The 13,314-nt window shown below is 44.2% G+C and overlaps 1 protein-coding gene across 1 annotated transcript in view; it reads left to right on the top strand.

Moving 5' to 3' along the window:
- The window catches only part of myo10 (myosin X), a 117,812-nt gene that overhangs the window by 91,514 nt on the left and 12,984 nt on the right, over positions 1-13,314 (top strand). Inside the window, exons 20-21 of the mRNA XM_011486183.3 lie at positions 6,446-6,570; positions 6,883-6,997. Coding sequence (XP_011484485.1) covers positions 6,446-6,570; positions 6,883-6,997 — 240 coding nt within the window. The remainder of the gene's footprint in view (positions 1-6,445; positions 6,571-6,882; positions 6,998-13,314) is intronic.

The following is a 13,314-nucleotide window of genomic DNA, read 5'->3' as shown; positions in this document are numbered from 1 at the left end:
CCACTTAAAAAGATTAGAGAGGCCTGTAATTTGTATCATATGTATACCTCAACTATAAGAGACAAAATAAATCCTTAAAATCACATTATTTGTAAAATTATGGTGGAAAATAAATGTTTGGTCACCTGCAAACAAGCAATATTTCTGGCTCTCACAGACCTGTAACTTCTTCTGTAAGAGGATCCTCTGTCCTTCACTCCTCATCTGTATTAATGGCACCTGTTTGAACTGGTTATCTATATAAAAGACACCTGTCCACAACCTCAAACAGTGACACTCCATACTCCACTATGGTCAAGACCAAAGAGCTGTCTAAGGACACCAGAAAAAAAGTGTTGACCTGCACCAGGCTGGGAACACTGAATCTGCAATAGGCAAGCAGCTTGGTGTGAAGAAATCAACTGTGGGAGCAAATATTAGGAAATGGAAGACATGCAAGACCACTGATACAAGACCAAGATCTCACCCCATGTGGTCAAAATGTTCACAAGAATGGTGGGCAAAAATCCCAGAACCACACGGGGCACCTGGTGAATGACCTGCAGAGAGCTGGGACCAAAGGAACAAAGGCTACCATCAGTAACACACTACGCCGCCATGGACTCAAATCCTGCAGCGCCAGACGGGTCGCCCTGCTAAAACTAGTACATATGCAGGACCGTCTAAAGTTTCCTAGAGAGCATTTGGATGATCCAGAAGAGGATTGGGAGAATGTCCTATGGTCAGATGAAACCAAAATGAGACTTTTGGTAAGAACTCTACTCATCGTGTTTGGAGGAGAAGGAATGCTGAGTTGTAAACAAAGAACACCGTACTTACTGTAAAGCATGGGGGTGGAAACATCATGTTTTTAGGCTGTTTTTCAGCAAAGGGACTATGGAAAGCATGAATGGGGCCATGTATCATCAGATTTTAAGTGAAAACCTCCTTCCATCAGCAAGGGTGTTGAAGGTGACACGTGGCTGGGTCTTTCAGCATGACAACGATCCAAAACACGCTGCCTGGATAACAAAGGAGTGGCTTCAAAAGAAGTATTTCAAGGTCCAGGAGTGGCCTAGCCAGTCTCCAGAACTCAACCCCATAGAAAACCTTTGGAGGGAGTTGAAAGTCTGTGTGCCCCACAATATCTTAGAACATCACTGCTCTAGAGGAGATCTGCATGGAGGAATGGGCCAAAATACCAGACACAGCTTGTGAAAACTTTGTTGAGACTTGCAGAAAACCTTTGACTGCTGTCATTGCCAACAAAGTGTATACAACAGAGTATTGAGTTGAACTTTTCTTATTGACCAAATACTTATTTTCCACCATCATTTACAAATAAATTCTTTAAAAATCAGACAAAGTAATTTTCTGGATTTCTTTTCTCATTTGGTCAGTCATAGTTGAGGTATAGCTATGATGAAAATGACAGGCCTCTCTCATCTTTTTAAGTGAAACTTGCATAACTGGTGGCTGACTGAATACTTTTTTGCTCTGTTGTAAAGAATCAGGTATATGCAAAAAGATGCAGTAAGTGTATAACTGGCCCTGAAACTATTTAATGCCAAAAGAAACAGATGCATGCAGAGGAAGAGGAAGGCAGATAAAGAGAGAAACTGGAGGAGACATGAAGAAACGAGTAGATGCAGAAAGTCAGCAGTCGCTGTGGTAAACTGCCATGTTTGAATGTAAACAGCCGAGTGGTTTTCACACAAACGGACACCGTGAGTGGCCGGCACAAATTAGCCCCGGCAGCAGATGCATCTCCATGGCAACCACAGCCCTCCCTCTCCGCTCTCACTCACACTGACAGGGAAGTGGGGAGTGGAGTTGTGGCTTTGAAAGCCTTTGTCTGGCTGTGACAGAGCGTGAGAGGGATTGTGTCAGTCCGAGCTCAGCAGCGGCTGCGAGCCTCACACCGCACTTCTTGGAAGTTTGGTCGTCTTTCTCCCTGACCTGTTGAGTCTGCAGCTGCCATGCAAGGTGAGACCTGATGCATGCTCGCCGGTGCCTGCATGGTGCACGGGGGGTTAAATTCCCTCTGGGGCTGACGTTGTTGTGGTACGACTCCGGGGGATTCAGCAGTTTGCAGTCAGACAGCAGCCAAAGCAGGTTTTTCTGTGTTGATCTTTGATTGACAAGAAGGATCTGCAGGACCAGACCAGGCTTCAGAGCTGCAGGAGGCATTCAGCTTCATCCACAATAATGTTATAGATCCCCATCAAATGTGGGGGCACTTTTCAAAAAGGGGGTGCAGTTGAACTGTGTTAGCTTCCCTGATGAAACACAAGCTTTTATTTTTAAACTGGGACATGACCCACAATGCTCTGCTTATCTTCGCCTTAATTGGACTTGAAGGATTTCAGTCCAGAAAGAAATCCCGATAAATTTAAAGAGGCAGAAGCGACGGAGCCGATGAGGATTGTCATCCAGCCTGGGGGAGTGTGGGGGGGCAGCATTTATTCAGCTCTGCAAAAAAAAGCTGTTTTCTTTTTAATTGGATTACATTTCCGCTTCAGGGTTTTCATTAGAAAGAAAGAAATGTGACACGAGTGTGACTTTAGACTGATTAGTAGCAAATAACCTATACTCAAAATACTAAAGTGTTTATATGAAATCTTCACATTATCCTTTTTATACCTTTTTTTAATTTTTTAGTTTTGTTTCGTTTCAAGTAAATTTAACTATATTTAGTTTGAAATTCTTGCTGACATTAAAACTCAGGATTCCCTCTTCAAACTGGGCAATCCTTGAATCCAAAATGCTTTGGAGTTGGATTTCCAAGCAGAATGTTCCGGGGAGTCCCTCCTAACTTTGTGGAGGAGCCCCAGTAATACTCCCTGCAGAACCCCACCTTTAACCCACAAACCCAAGCAGATTCTGGAATCTAGCCAGATGTCAGCGGAGCCCTTCAGCTGCAAAGGGGTTTTTCAAACTCCAGACCAGTTCACTCTTCTCGGGAGAGTGAAAATGTCAACTGAAAAATGTCAGAAGTTCTTTAGATTTTTGAAAGAAAGAAGTTCTTTCAGTCAGAAGAATCATCGTCAGTTTTTGTTTCCTATCAAAACTCCCTGTGTGACTGAAAAACCTCTACAGCATCAGGACCGGTCATTTCCAAACCATCAAACTTCAAGACCTGCTCAGATGAAAATGATGTTTTTAGTGCTTTTAACATGTTCTTGTGGCATTTTTCTGACGATGGAGGACGTATTTAAAAAAATATAGCTCAAAATTGCATCTGAAATTGTTGTGGATCAGGAGCAGATGAAAAAATGAAGTTGGAAAAGGAGTTTATTTGTGACGTAGAAAATCCACCAGGCGGGCCACAAGCTCCCTGCTTATTCTTAAATCAGAATAAACTAATGCAGCTCTGCAGAAACCATGTTCTAAAAGAACAACAACTGCATCATTAGAAGACTACTGAGAACTTTTAAAATAGATCATATTGATTGACAGTAAAAGTGTTTTTTAGTTTTAAATGAATAAAAATGATTTTCTAAATGGTTCATATCCCCAATTATCAAACCAAACTAAAGAGAAATGTTCACCTTTATACACAGAAAACATCCTGTAAAAGTTCAGCTCTGCATGATTATGTATATGGTAAAGTAGTTTAAACAGTGGTTTGATTCCCCAAAGGCTCAGATTTGTGTGGTCCACCCCCACTCCCACCCCCCACTGGGTGTGCAGAGTTTAGTTGCCGTTTCATTGTGAGTCTGTTTTCTTTTACCCCTGACAGCTGCCTCCCCCTTCTAGGAAAAGATTACCATACCCCCACCCCACCCCACCCACCCACCACCACCTTTGTGTTCCTTAAAGGGCCCCGCCCCCTCTGAATGTGTTAACTGGACATTGGGCCTCTATAGTTGGTTGGTCTGCCTGTGGATGGGAGAGCATCTTCTCAGGGACACGCCCACAATCAGAGGTTTGGCTTTTAGAAGAAACGTTCTGACGTTCTTTGAATGTTCTCTTCTCCAGCTTTGACCTTTTTTTTATTCATGACATAAAGCTTGAAGTAGGAGGGGAAAGTTGATAGGACAACAGGTTTCTAGGAATGTATTTGTTTTTTTGCCTCAAAGTCGGACTTTTGGACCCAAGGGTTTGGTCTTCAGTCTTCAGCTCCAGAGTGTGTGAAAACACACCTTCACCAGGTGAGGTGTGAACATGTCTGAACCCTACCTGTAGGGTTTCTATTGGGTTTATGAGCGCTGAAAACACTTCCTGGGTGCTTCGGTTCCTGACTGGGGTTGAACCTTTTTGCCTCTTTGAGGATGCAAAAGGAGACGGCGTGAGAAAATGTGGTAAACATGCCACCCACACATTGTGTTACTGTCCAGTTTGTGGGCAGGAGTGTGCGTCTGTGACACTCCTTCCAACTGGTCTTCACTTCCTTCAGCTGGAATGAGGAGAAGCTTCCAAACAGACTTGCTGGGTCAGGGCCAGCTTCCGGACACTGCCGGCCCTTGTGCCGCCGCCTCGTGTCCTCATGCAAATTCAAATGAAGCCGACGAGGTCTCCTCTGCGGCCGGTTGGGGGGTGAAAGGCCCCCATTCAGTGGTTCAGTCAAGACCTGCCGGGGAATCAGCCTCCATTCTTCTCAAGCGGTCCATCAATGGACTATCATGGAAGATGGGCCTGATAAAAGCAGCATTACCATCAGGAATAAAAGCCCCCTCTCTGGTTTGAAGCTCCGCCCCCGCAAATGCCCACAGAGGTTAGGGGTCGTGAGGGTCCCCTGGAGAAGGGCTTTAACTCTTCTGTGGAGATAACAGTGATTCAGTGCGGAGTGTTGGGGGGGTAAGGGCGGGTCCTTTCAGCCCTGTCATGGCATGGGTTTTGGGATGCTAGTTTTCAGAATAATAATCATAAACATGAACTTTATTCTATAAAATGGTTTCAGGACTCTAAGATTTGAGGGTGAGGATTTAAATCCGCAAAGTCTGCAGGAGACTTTGAGCTGGAAGGTCATGGACTAAAAATGACAGATCTGCAGGTCTTTGAGGATCAGCTGTTTAAGACTAGTCCCCCGTCACACGTACAGGGTTGACCCATGGAGGGTCGTAGAGAGGAGGGGCCGTGGGTCTTGGAGTTGCCTTAAGGCCACCTTTATGTACGTCCTGAAAATGGAGCGTACCATTGTCGTGCATGTGTTCTAAATGTATCATGAAGTATTCATAATGACGTGCAGATGATGCTGTCATAGTGTGCTCTTATGCCAGACTCCAGTCATTACCTCACCTACTTTACTCGCAGTAGAAAATGTATAGGAACATTTTCGCTCTACTGAATGGTGCATCTTAATTATTTTTTTGCAAGGCCTTCCTAGGAAAAAGAAAATGTTTCGCGTCCCAGCACCCCCCCCCCCCCTTACACACACACACACAGCGACAATATATATTAGGTAAGTATTTATAAAAATTGTGTAAGTATACCTAAAATTCTTTCTTCTAACATTTACGAAAGAAAAACAATAGAAATCCATTTTCAACAAATATTACATTTATTTAGCCACAGAAACCCTGTTCTAGTCTAAAACAGAAAAGAAGCTTAAAGTGCCTGAAACAAAAAAATCTGTTAGTTCTTATTTACTAGAAACATTTTGACCAACTTGAACCATTTGATGCTGAGAAAAATAATTCAATCAATAAATATTAAATGTAATTGATCTAAAACATTAACACAGCAGCACCAAAATATTTAACTTTTTTAGTCGTTTTTCGGTAAAAAACATTGTGCTGATTTTTTTCTAAATGATGGATTGTTAATTTATGATCTCCTAAAGTGCAGCTGTTTTCCTGTATTACCTGCTGCCTTTCGGTCAAATACTGACACCAACTAAATGACAGGCGGACAAAAAATACATTGATGGAAAATAAAAACACGTCATCAAAATGTCTACAATAGTTCATAAAGAATGACATTATTAGCATGAGCTGAGTCATCTACAGGCATGCGGTGATCCTGGTGGTGCACAACAGGCAGCGCTCCACGTGCACGTTCCACCTGCAGCTTGAGCCCACTATCCCTCCCCTTTCCGTCTCACAGGAGCAGTGTGACAGGAGCAGCTGCAGGGACGGCAGTTCACAGTTTCAGGCTGTTGCAAACCCTGTCATATAACAGATAATAGGAAACCAATAGTGACGCAGATTTTTTCCAAGCCCTGAGCCGCTGTCACCACCGACCCCCGTTGAATTTACGCCCCGGACATTTGCCCATATTACCTTTGCCTAAAACCGCTACTACTGCGCGCCCCCCTGGCATCGAATCGGGGCGCGCCCAACTATTTGAGAAGCACTGGTCTACGGCCATGATATCTTTCTGTGTGACCTGCGTAAAGGTTTGTCCAGTTTTTCGCTCGCAGACAGCCTAAGGCAGGTGTGCCTGAGGCCTTACTGAGGGCCGGGGGTATCAGAACCATTACCCAACGCTGCAGAAGGTTCTTGATTCTGACTCTGTTCTCCAGATGCCTGACCACTTCGACCAGACCGTGGTTCTGAACCAGCTCAGATACTCGGGCATGTTGGAAACCGTCAAGATCCGCCGCACCGGCTTTCCCATCCGGAGGCCCTTCCAGGACTTTTGCTCCAGGTTTGTGCCTCAGAAAGACGCTCTGCTGCTGCAAATGCTGGTTATACTCCATATCTTCATCATGAACCACAGGAAGTCCACAGCTGGGTCGTACCTAAAACTTTCAAAATAAAATCCAATTAATTGGAGCATCAAAGCTGGGAGGTTCGGGCTTCATCTGAAGGGACGGTTCAAGTCTGTCTTCTGTGCTGTGGCGTGGTTAAAAACAGAAGTGTGCCAGCGCAGACTCAGATATGTTTGATCTGCTAGATCACAGTTCTTGAAAGTTGTGATATGTCAGTTGTTCTGAACTCCTCTTTTCTAATTTTTCAGGTATAAGGTGCTCATGAGAGGTGTGCTGGTGCCGGATGACCCCAGGGGGCGCTGCATGCAGCTGCTGCACCTCTACGACAGCAGCAGTGTAAGCTGGCAGCTGGGCCGGACCAAGGTGAGTGTCACTGCTTTTATGATCCCTCTCAAGGCAAACGTTGGTAGGTATAACCTATTTACTATTGATATAAAAAGTTGAGGAAAGGAGAGGAAGAACCCATTTTCCCTGTGGGATTACCTGAAAGTGCGCCTCAGGTGCTGATTCTCTGAAAGAACAGATTTGCATTTGTCTGTCGGCACTGAGGCTTCCAGCTAAACCTCCCCGTCTCTCTGCCTGGGGCTAAAGCTGCTGGATCTGCATTCTCCTCCATGACCTTCGTCACTGCCGGTGGATGCCACTTCATTTTGACTGTGGCGCTCTGACCTTTCTGGCCTTGTGTGTCTTCTGCTGACGGACAGAGGGGTGACATCCAGAGATTTTTGGGTTTGCCCTTTTATCTGGAAGGGTTGGGGCCTTCCAACTAGCTCACACCTGTTTAGCGAGAGTGGTTGCCATAGAAACGCTGACTCAGACCGACGCGGACCAATCACTGACGACGTCTGGGTCCAACATGGCGGCAACCGTTAAGTGAAAAAATTGACGACTGAATTGACTTTGGTTAGGACTTGGAGTAAAGCATTTTTAATGGATAGAGTCACACTCAGTCCAGATCTTTTATACAGTCAGTGGGTGTCAGGAGGGACAGATCAGGTCTTTAGGACTGTCAAATGAGATGCCACGCCCACACATTGGCGTTGTATCAGTCAAATCTAATTATTTTAAAGCGCCTATATAATGCTTTCGTCAAGCATTTCAGAGTAAACTATATCCATATAAGAAGTGGCACATGAAGGAATGTTTTTTTATATAAAATATGAGTTATTTTCGCAGCTCATTTTCCTATCTTGAAGTAAGACGACTAGATCTCTGACACCGCCTTTCACTCCGTGTGGGCGCCGCCCATTTCATGATGTCAACCTAGAGCTGGCCTTGGCAGCGTCGTCGAAAAACTTAAAATGAAACTAAAAGGAAGGTGTTTTTGCCGATCACAGCTAGCTCCGCAGAGAAAGTGGGTGTGTCAGTTAGCCTGGGGACGGTGCTGGCAGCGCAGACTCTTCCTGGAAGGGGCTGTTCTCACTTTGTGATGTCACAATGTGAGAACCCCCTCGATTTATTGGAGTGGGAGGGGCTGGTGCTCATTTTGCAGGTCTTCAGAGGAATACTCAGAAATTGATGAATGGATCAAAATACCACTATGGGATTGTTTATAGTGAGGAATGAACATTATAATACACTTTAAAACATTAAAAAAAACTTCCTGCTCAAGAAATATTTCAACTCTTTCCATATTTGCTCGTTCAAAGCAAACACTTCTTTCCACAAAATGTTCACACTTTTAGTCAAGGTCAGTAGACATCTCTGGAAGGCAGACTTGCAGAGGTATAGAAGGTAGATAAAAGTTCACGTTAGCAAAAGTCCTAAAGAGTCCAGAGTTTCCTCCAGTAATGCAGCAGGTTTCGACCTTTAGCCTTTGCTGATCTGTCACTTTTTTTTGCTTCTATTTAATCAAAACACTGCAGTTCTTTGTTATATAAACAGGAATATGTAGAAAACAAGTGTGTATCGTGACTGCCGTCCGCTCTTTACCTTCCAGACTGTCGACAATTGGCCGTTAGCCAACTAACATGGCATGTAAACCCCTAAATCAATTCTCCGCCCTCAGAGGTGTTTGTGGGTATCAGTCAGCTCATTCACACGCGCCGCGTTCAGTGCTGGCGTCCTCTCGGCACGGCCTGACCTGCGCCTGCAGGAGCAGCACGGAGGATCAGAGGGGATCAGACCGAGCTCATTAGCATTTTAATGATTAAAAGGATCAGAGGTTTGCTCTGGTTCAGGAGCTGTTGATGCTTCACTGCAGCTCCTAAACCCTAAAGCGCAAAGAAAACCGCGGTTTCATTCCTTTGTGTCTTTCAGCAGAACCACAACACAAAAAAAAAATTATTCATCGTTTTTAAGCCAAAAACAACACGAGAAAACAATGGAAGTTCAGAATTTTTGTTTTCTTGTACAATTGAAAGGAAAGCAGCTTCTAAAAAACATTTAAAGATATTTAAAGACGAAACTGACCGTCCTTCTGTATTTATAGGAAATAAACATTTAATCATTTAAAAAAGCTGCTTGGTTTTCCTTGGAACATATTGAAGATCTGCATCCCATCAGCCAGAAAAGCAGCTGTTAACCAAAAACTAGTAAATAATCCTGAAGACTCATGAGGTCAAAGGTGAAGGAAAGCTGCAGTCTAAAGCTGGAAAAGTCAGTAAATCAGGAGAAAAGACAAACAATTGAGGCTCACATCCAATCTTTTTTTAGTTGCATCTAAATGTAAATTTTCTGTCATTTGCTCTAATTTGAATTTTCACGACTTTCTTCTGCATGAAAGCTTCTGGCTCTGAGGTTTTTAGTTGAATTGAAACACAAACATTGTGAAAAGCAAACCTCTTTCTTTTCTCTGTTGCTATGGTGACACATCATTCAAAATGGACCAGATCCTTCCTGCTTTGGTTTTAAGACCAACGCTGTTCCAAATATAAAGGAGTTGAAATATAGACAAAAATTCAGTAAATGTTGTCCATAAATCAGGATCCTCTTTATTAGTTTGTACTTTCAAAGGTTCTTTGGAGCCTATGGAAGCTTAACGCTGGCGTGATGTTTGCCTCTGGAGCGGATGCAGTTAAGCTTCAGGCTTCACACCTGAATGTGTGAAAAGCAGCGTTTGATGCTGAAGGTCAAACGGGAAGAAAGAACTGATCCAAAAACCGTTTTATTTTTGCCTCCTCTCCACCCTTAACCATCGTTTTTTCTCTCTCTCGTGTAACCAGATTTAGTTTTATTGTGAATAAAAGTGGACTTTTATTAATAAATGAATGCTTACCTAAAAACTAACAACAAATTTGGATTTGATGGATCGTTATTTCATCCTGGAACTCATCGTCAGTGCAGACGCTGCTTCGCTGTGTCCGCTCATGTGAGGCGGGACCATTGATTGTATAACAGAACTGGACCGAGTGAGCGTGACCTCAACTACAGAAAAGGACTTACTTCCAGCTCCAACCAAATACAGGTCATTCAGGCGCCATTTTGAAATCGACACTCAGCACTGGTTTGTCCGAGTCGGATTGATTCAACGTTTCTATGGGAACCACTCTCACCAATCAGGGGTGAACTTGTTGGAAGGCCACACCCCTTCCACTTGAAAGCAGGCTCTGGAGAATCTGTCAATCAAATGGTCTCATGTGCGGCACCTGATTTCTATCAGTTTATAACTTGAATAACTTACCCTACAGAAAGAAAATATTTGGATTAGCAAGAAAATGAAAAATAGTTATTCTGACCAATAGAATGACTGAGTACAGCTGTTTGTTTCTCTATAGAAGTCTTTGGGATTTTGGCTTCTCTGCAGCAGGTTCTTCCTGATGGAATGCCAGGTGGGAGGGGTCACTCTGTCCAGTTCTCATATACAGTCAATGGGCGGGACTCCTACTTATTTATCCTGCTCCTAAGTGACAAGTTAACCCGTGACGAACTGCTTAGCGCCGTAACTTCCGTGGCGCCTCTCACTCTCCTCCTCCCTCCTAATCGGATTAACCCCAGCGGCCTCCAGAGGGCCCGGCTCCCGCATCAGTGGAGCCCCGTTCGGCTCCTGCAGCGGTGCTGGGAAGTGGGTTCTTTTCTTTAACTCAGGGATGTGGCTGAGTACCCCCCCCCCCCCCCCCCCCCCCATCTGCAGAAATCTGCAGTCTTTAGCAGCGGGAACAAAAGGAGAGGAGGATTTGGATTTGTTCATTTCTGTTCTTCCTCTGGAAGGCTGTGTCGGACGTTTCATTACATTTCTTTTTTTAAAACAGCACACAGGCCCTTTTTTAAAATTCTAATGGGGTTGTTAATCTTTTATTCCCACTGTGGCTGGAACAGGCGTGAAGCTGAAGGCTGTGTGGGATTCACTCCAGCACATTGGTGTTATGATGAAGAGACTGTGTACCACAGCGGTAGCATCCATTTTTTAAATGTCGGAGAAGAAAATAAAACTGTCAAACATCCAGGTTTTTCTGAGACCGCTGATGCTGCCACCCTAATACTTACAATACTGCTGTTAAGGCCACATGTACCGATACGGGGCGGTTGTGGGTGCTGGGGGGGTTTTGGGCGGTAGAGAGGAGCAGCCACATCTTAAGGGGGCGCAGGTGTGTCTCGCAGTTTCCCTGATGCTCGTACCTTATAGACCCATTCAGATGAAAATGGTGTTTTTAGCTTGTTCTTGTTCTCATGAAAGGAGGACATTTATTAAGAAAAAGTCAAATTAAACCTGCATTTCTGAGTATGTCTTTATTCATATACTTGTAGATTAGGAGCAGACAAAAAAATGGCGTTGGAAAAAGCTTGTAGCAGTGACATAGAGTCTACGGAAAAATCGTCTCTTCATTCTGATGCATATACTTCTACACGACTAGAGCCGTGTACGTCTTTGTTTTCCTCGTCTGAGCTGATATCTGGCTTAAAACTACACGGCTGGATGGCTCCCAGATTGCTCGCCATTTTTGTTGCACCGGTAATGTTAGCTTGGGGTTGTGAAGGGTTGTACACTAGTGAGAGAGAAAGTGCAAACAAAGGCATGATGGGAAATGAGTGCTGGCTTACTCCCCATGGACAGTCTCACCCACAACTCAGAGGTGAATTTCTAATGGACTACAGCAAAACCATCTTTGGTCAGTCTACATCAGGGGTCGGCAACCTGAACCTCTCAAAGAGACATTTGGATCAGTTTCCCACAGAAATGAAAGCACAGGGAGCCGCAACACTAGGTGTGTTGGAAAAAATGTTTTTGCCGACATATCGCGATACTTCATTTGGCAATACTTGTATTGATTCAAAATGCTGTCAGGATATTAATTTAATCTAATTATTTCAATTCTTTATGAGTGTGATGTTTCCTTTGATCTTTTTTCCATTTTCCACAACTTTGAATGGACTTTTCCGTCTGTCAAACACCCAGAGTTCAGATGAATGAGATGATGGAAACAAATTCACTTTGATGCAGACTCATTTCTATTTATTCATTTTCTTTAAATCCAGTAAACCCAATAAATTATATTCATTTAATGGATGACAACAATTTTTGTTAGGAAGCCGCTGTTAGTGTGTCTGGAATCAGAAGCAGTGAGTCTAAGCCCCGCCCCCACCTCTCTACCTGTTTGCTGTTTTTCCCTGTGTGCAACCCCCCCCCCCAGCACTTACCACACAGACAGCGCAACATACGGACATCATAGCAGCAAGGTGACTGGATAGTAGGGGCGCCCTAGAGAAAATTTAAATTATTTTACACGGAAATGGGTGGTTTTGGTCTGGGGAGGGGGGGATTTGGGGGGGGGGGCATTCATGTGTCCCCCTATGATGAGATTATCACTGACTCTATCCAGAAAAACTTTCCATCCCATAACAGACTCTGGTCGGCGTTCACAGCTGCAGACACGCCCCCTCCGCGCGTTCACGCTGCTGTCTCCCTCCTGCCCGCTCGCTCTAAATGACGGTGTTAAAGGCACCACGACAATCTGAGAACATGATAGTTCATTCATCTTCAGCCGTTTTATCCCTTTCGGGGTCACGGGGCTGCCGGAGCCTATCCTAGCCACTTATGGGCGAAGGCAGGGGGCGCCCTGGACAGTTCGCCAGTCTGTATAAATAACATGATAGTTATTTTACAAAAACACAGAGAGCCGCAGCACAGGAATGAAAGCTCCGGAGTAGCCGGTTGCCGACCCCTGGTCTAGTTAGTTGGATCGATTGTGGTGAGTTAGCGTGGCGTGACTGTCAGGAGTGATTTTAGCTTCGAGGCGATCAGAATTAGGTCCCGCCCCAGTCCATGGTTTTAAGTTTTCATTAAAAAAAAAACCATAAAGCTAAAAGGCTGAAGATGCCTTCTTATGAGGGCTTCTTCAGCTCCGTTGGGAATCGTTCTCACCAACCCTGCTGCTGAGGATGCAGCTGTGACAAAGTCAAGCACAACAACAGATCAGGTCAGCTGGGAGCAGGGTAACAACCAAGCGTGTGACAACGATTCAATTCACTGGCGTGGTTGACGATTTGATTCACTTTGGATTTTGGGTTCTTTTAAATGATCCGATTCACTGACTTAAAATCAATCCAGGACATCTTTAGCCAAAACTTCAACCAGTGAGATAAATTCCTGGTACTGAACAGATCAGGTGACCTTTTACCAGATTTTGCATTTCTCGCACAATAATCAAGTGTAAATTAAATATGTGTACAAACAAACATTATAGGGAACATGATTAGAACATTCTAGCACACTGTATGGTCACATGACTGCTAAAGTCAAA

Source organism: Oryzias latipes, chromosome 17 (assembly GCF_002234675.1).
Source record: "Oryzias latipes chromosome 17, ASM223467v1".
In the NCBI taxonomy this organism is placed as follows: domain Eukaryota; kingdom Metazoa; phylum Chordata; class Actinopteri; order Beloniformes; family Adrianichthyidae; genus Oryzias; species Oryzias latipes.
The sequence above is the reverse complement of the archived record's forward strand: the minus strand, read 5'-3'. Positions and strand labels throughout refer to the sequence as shown.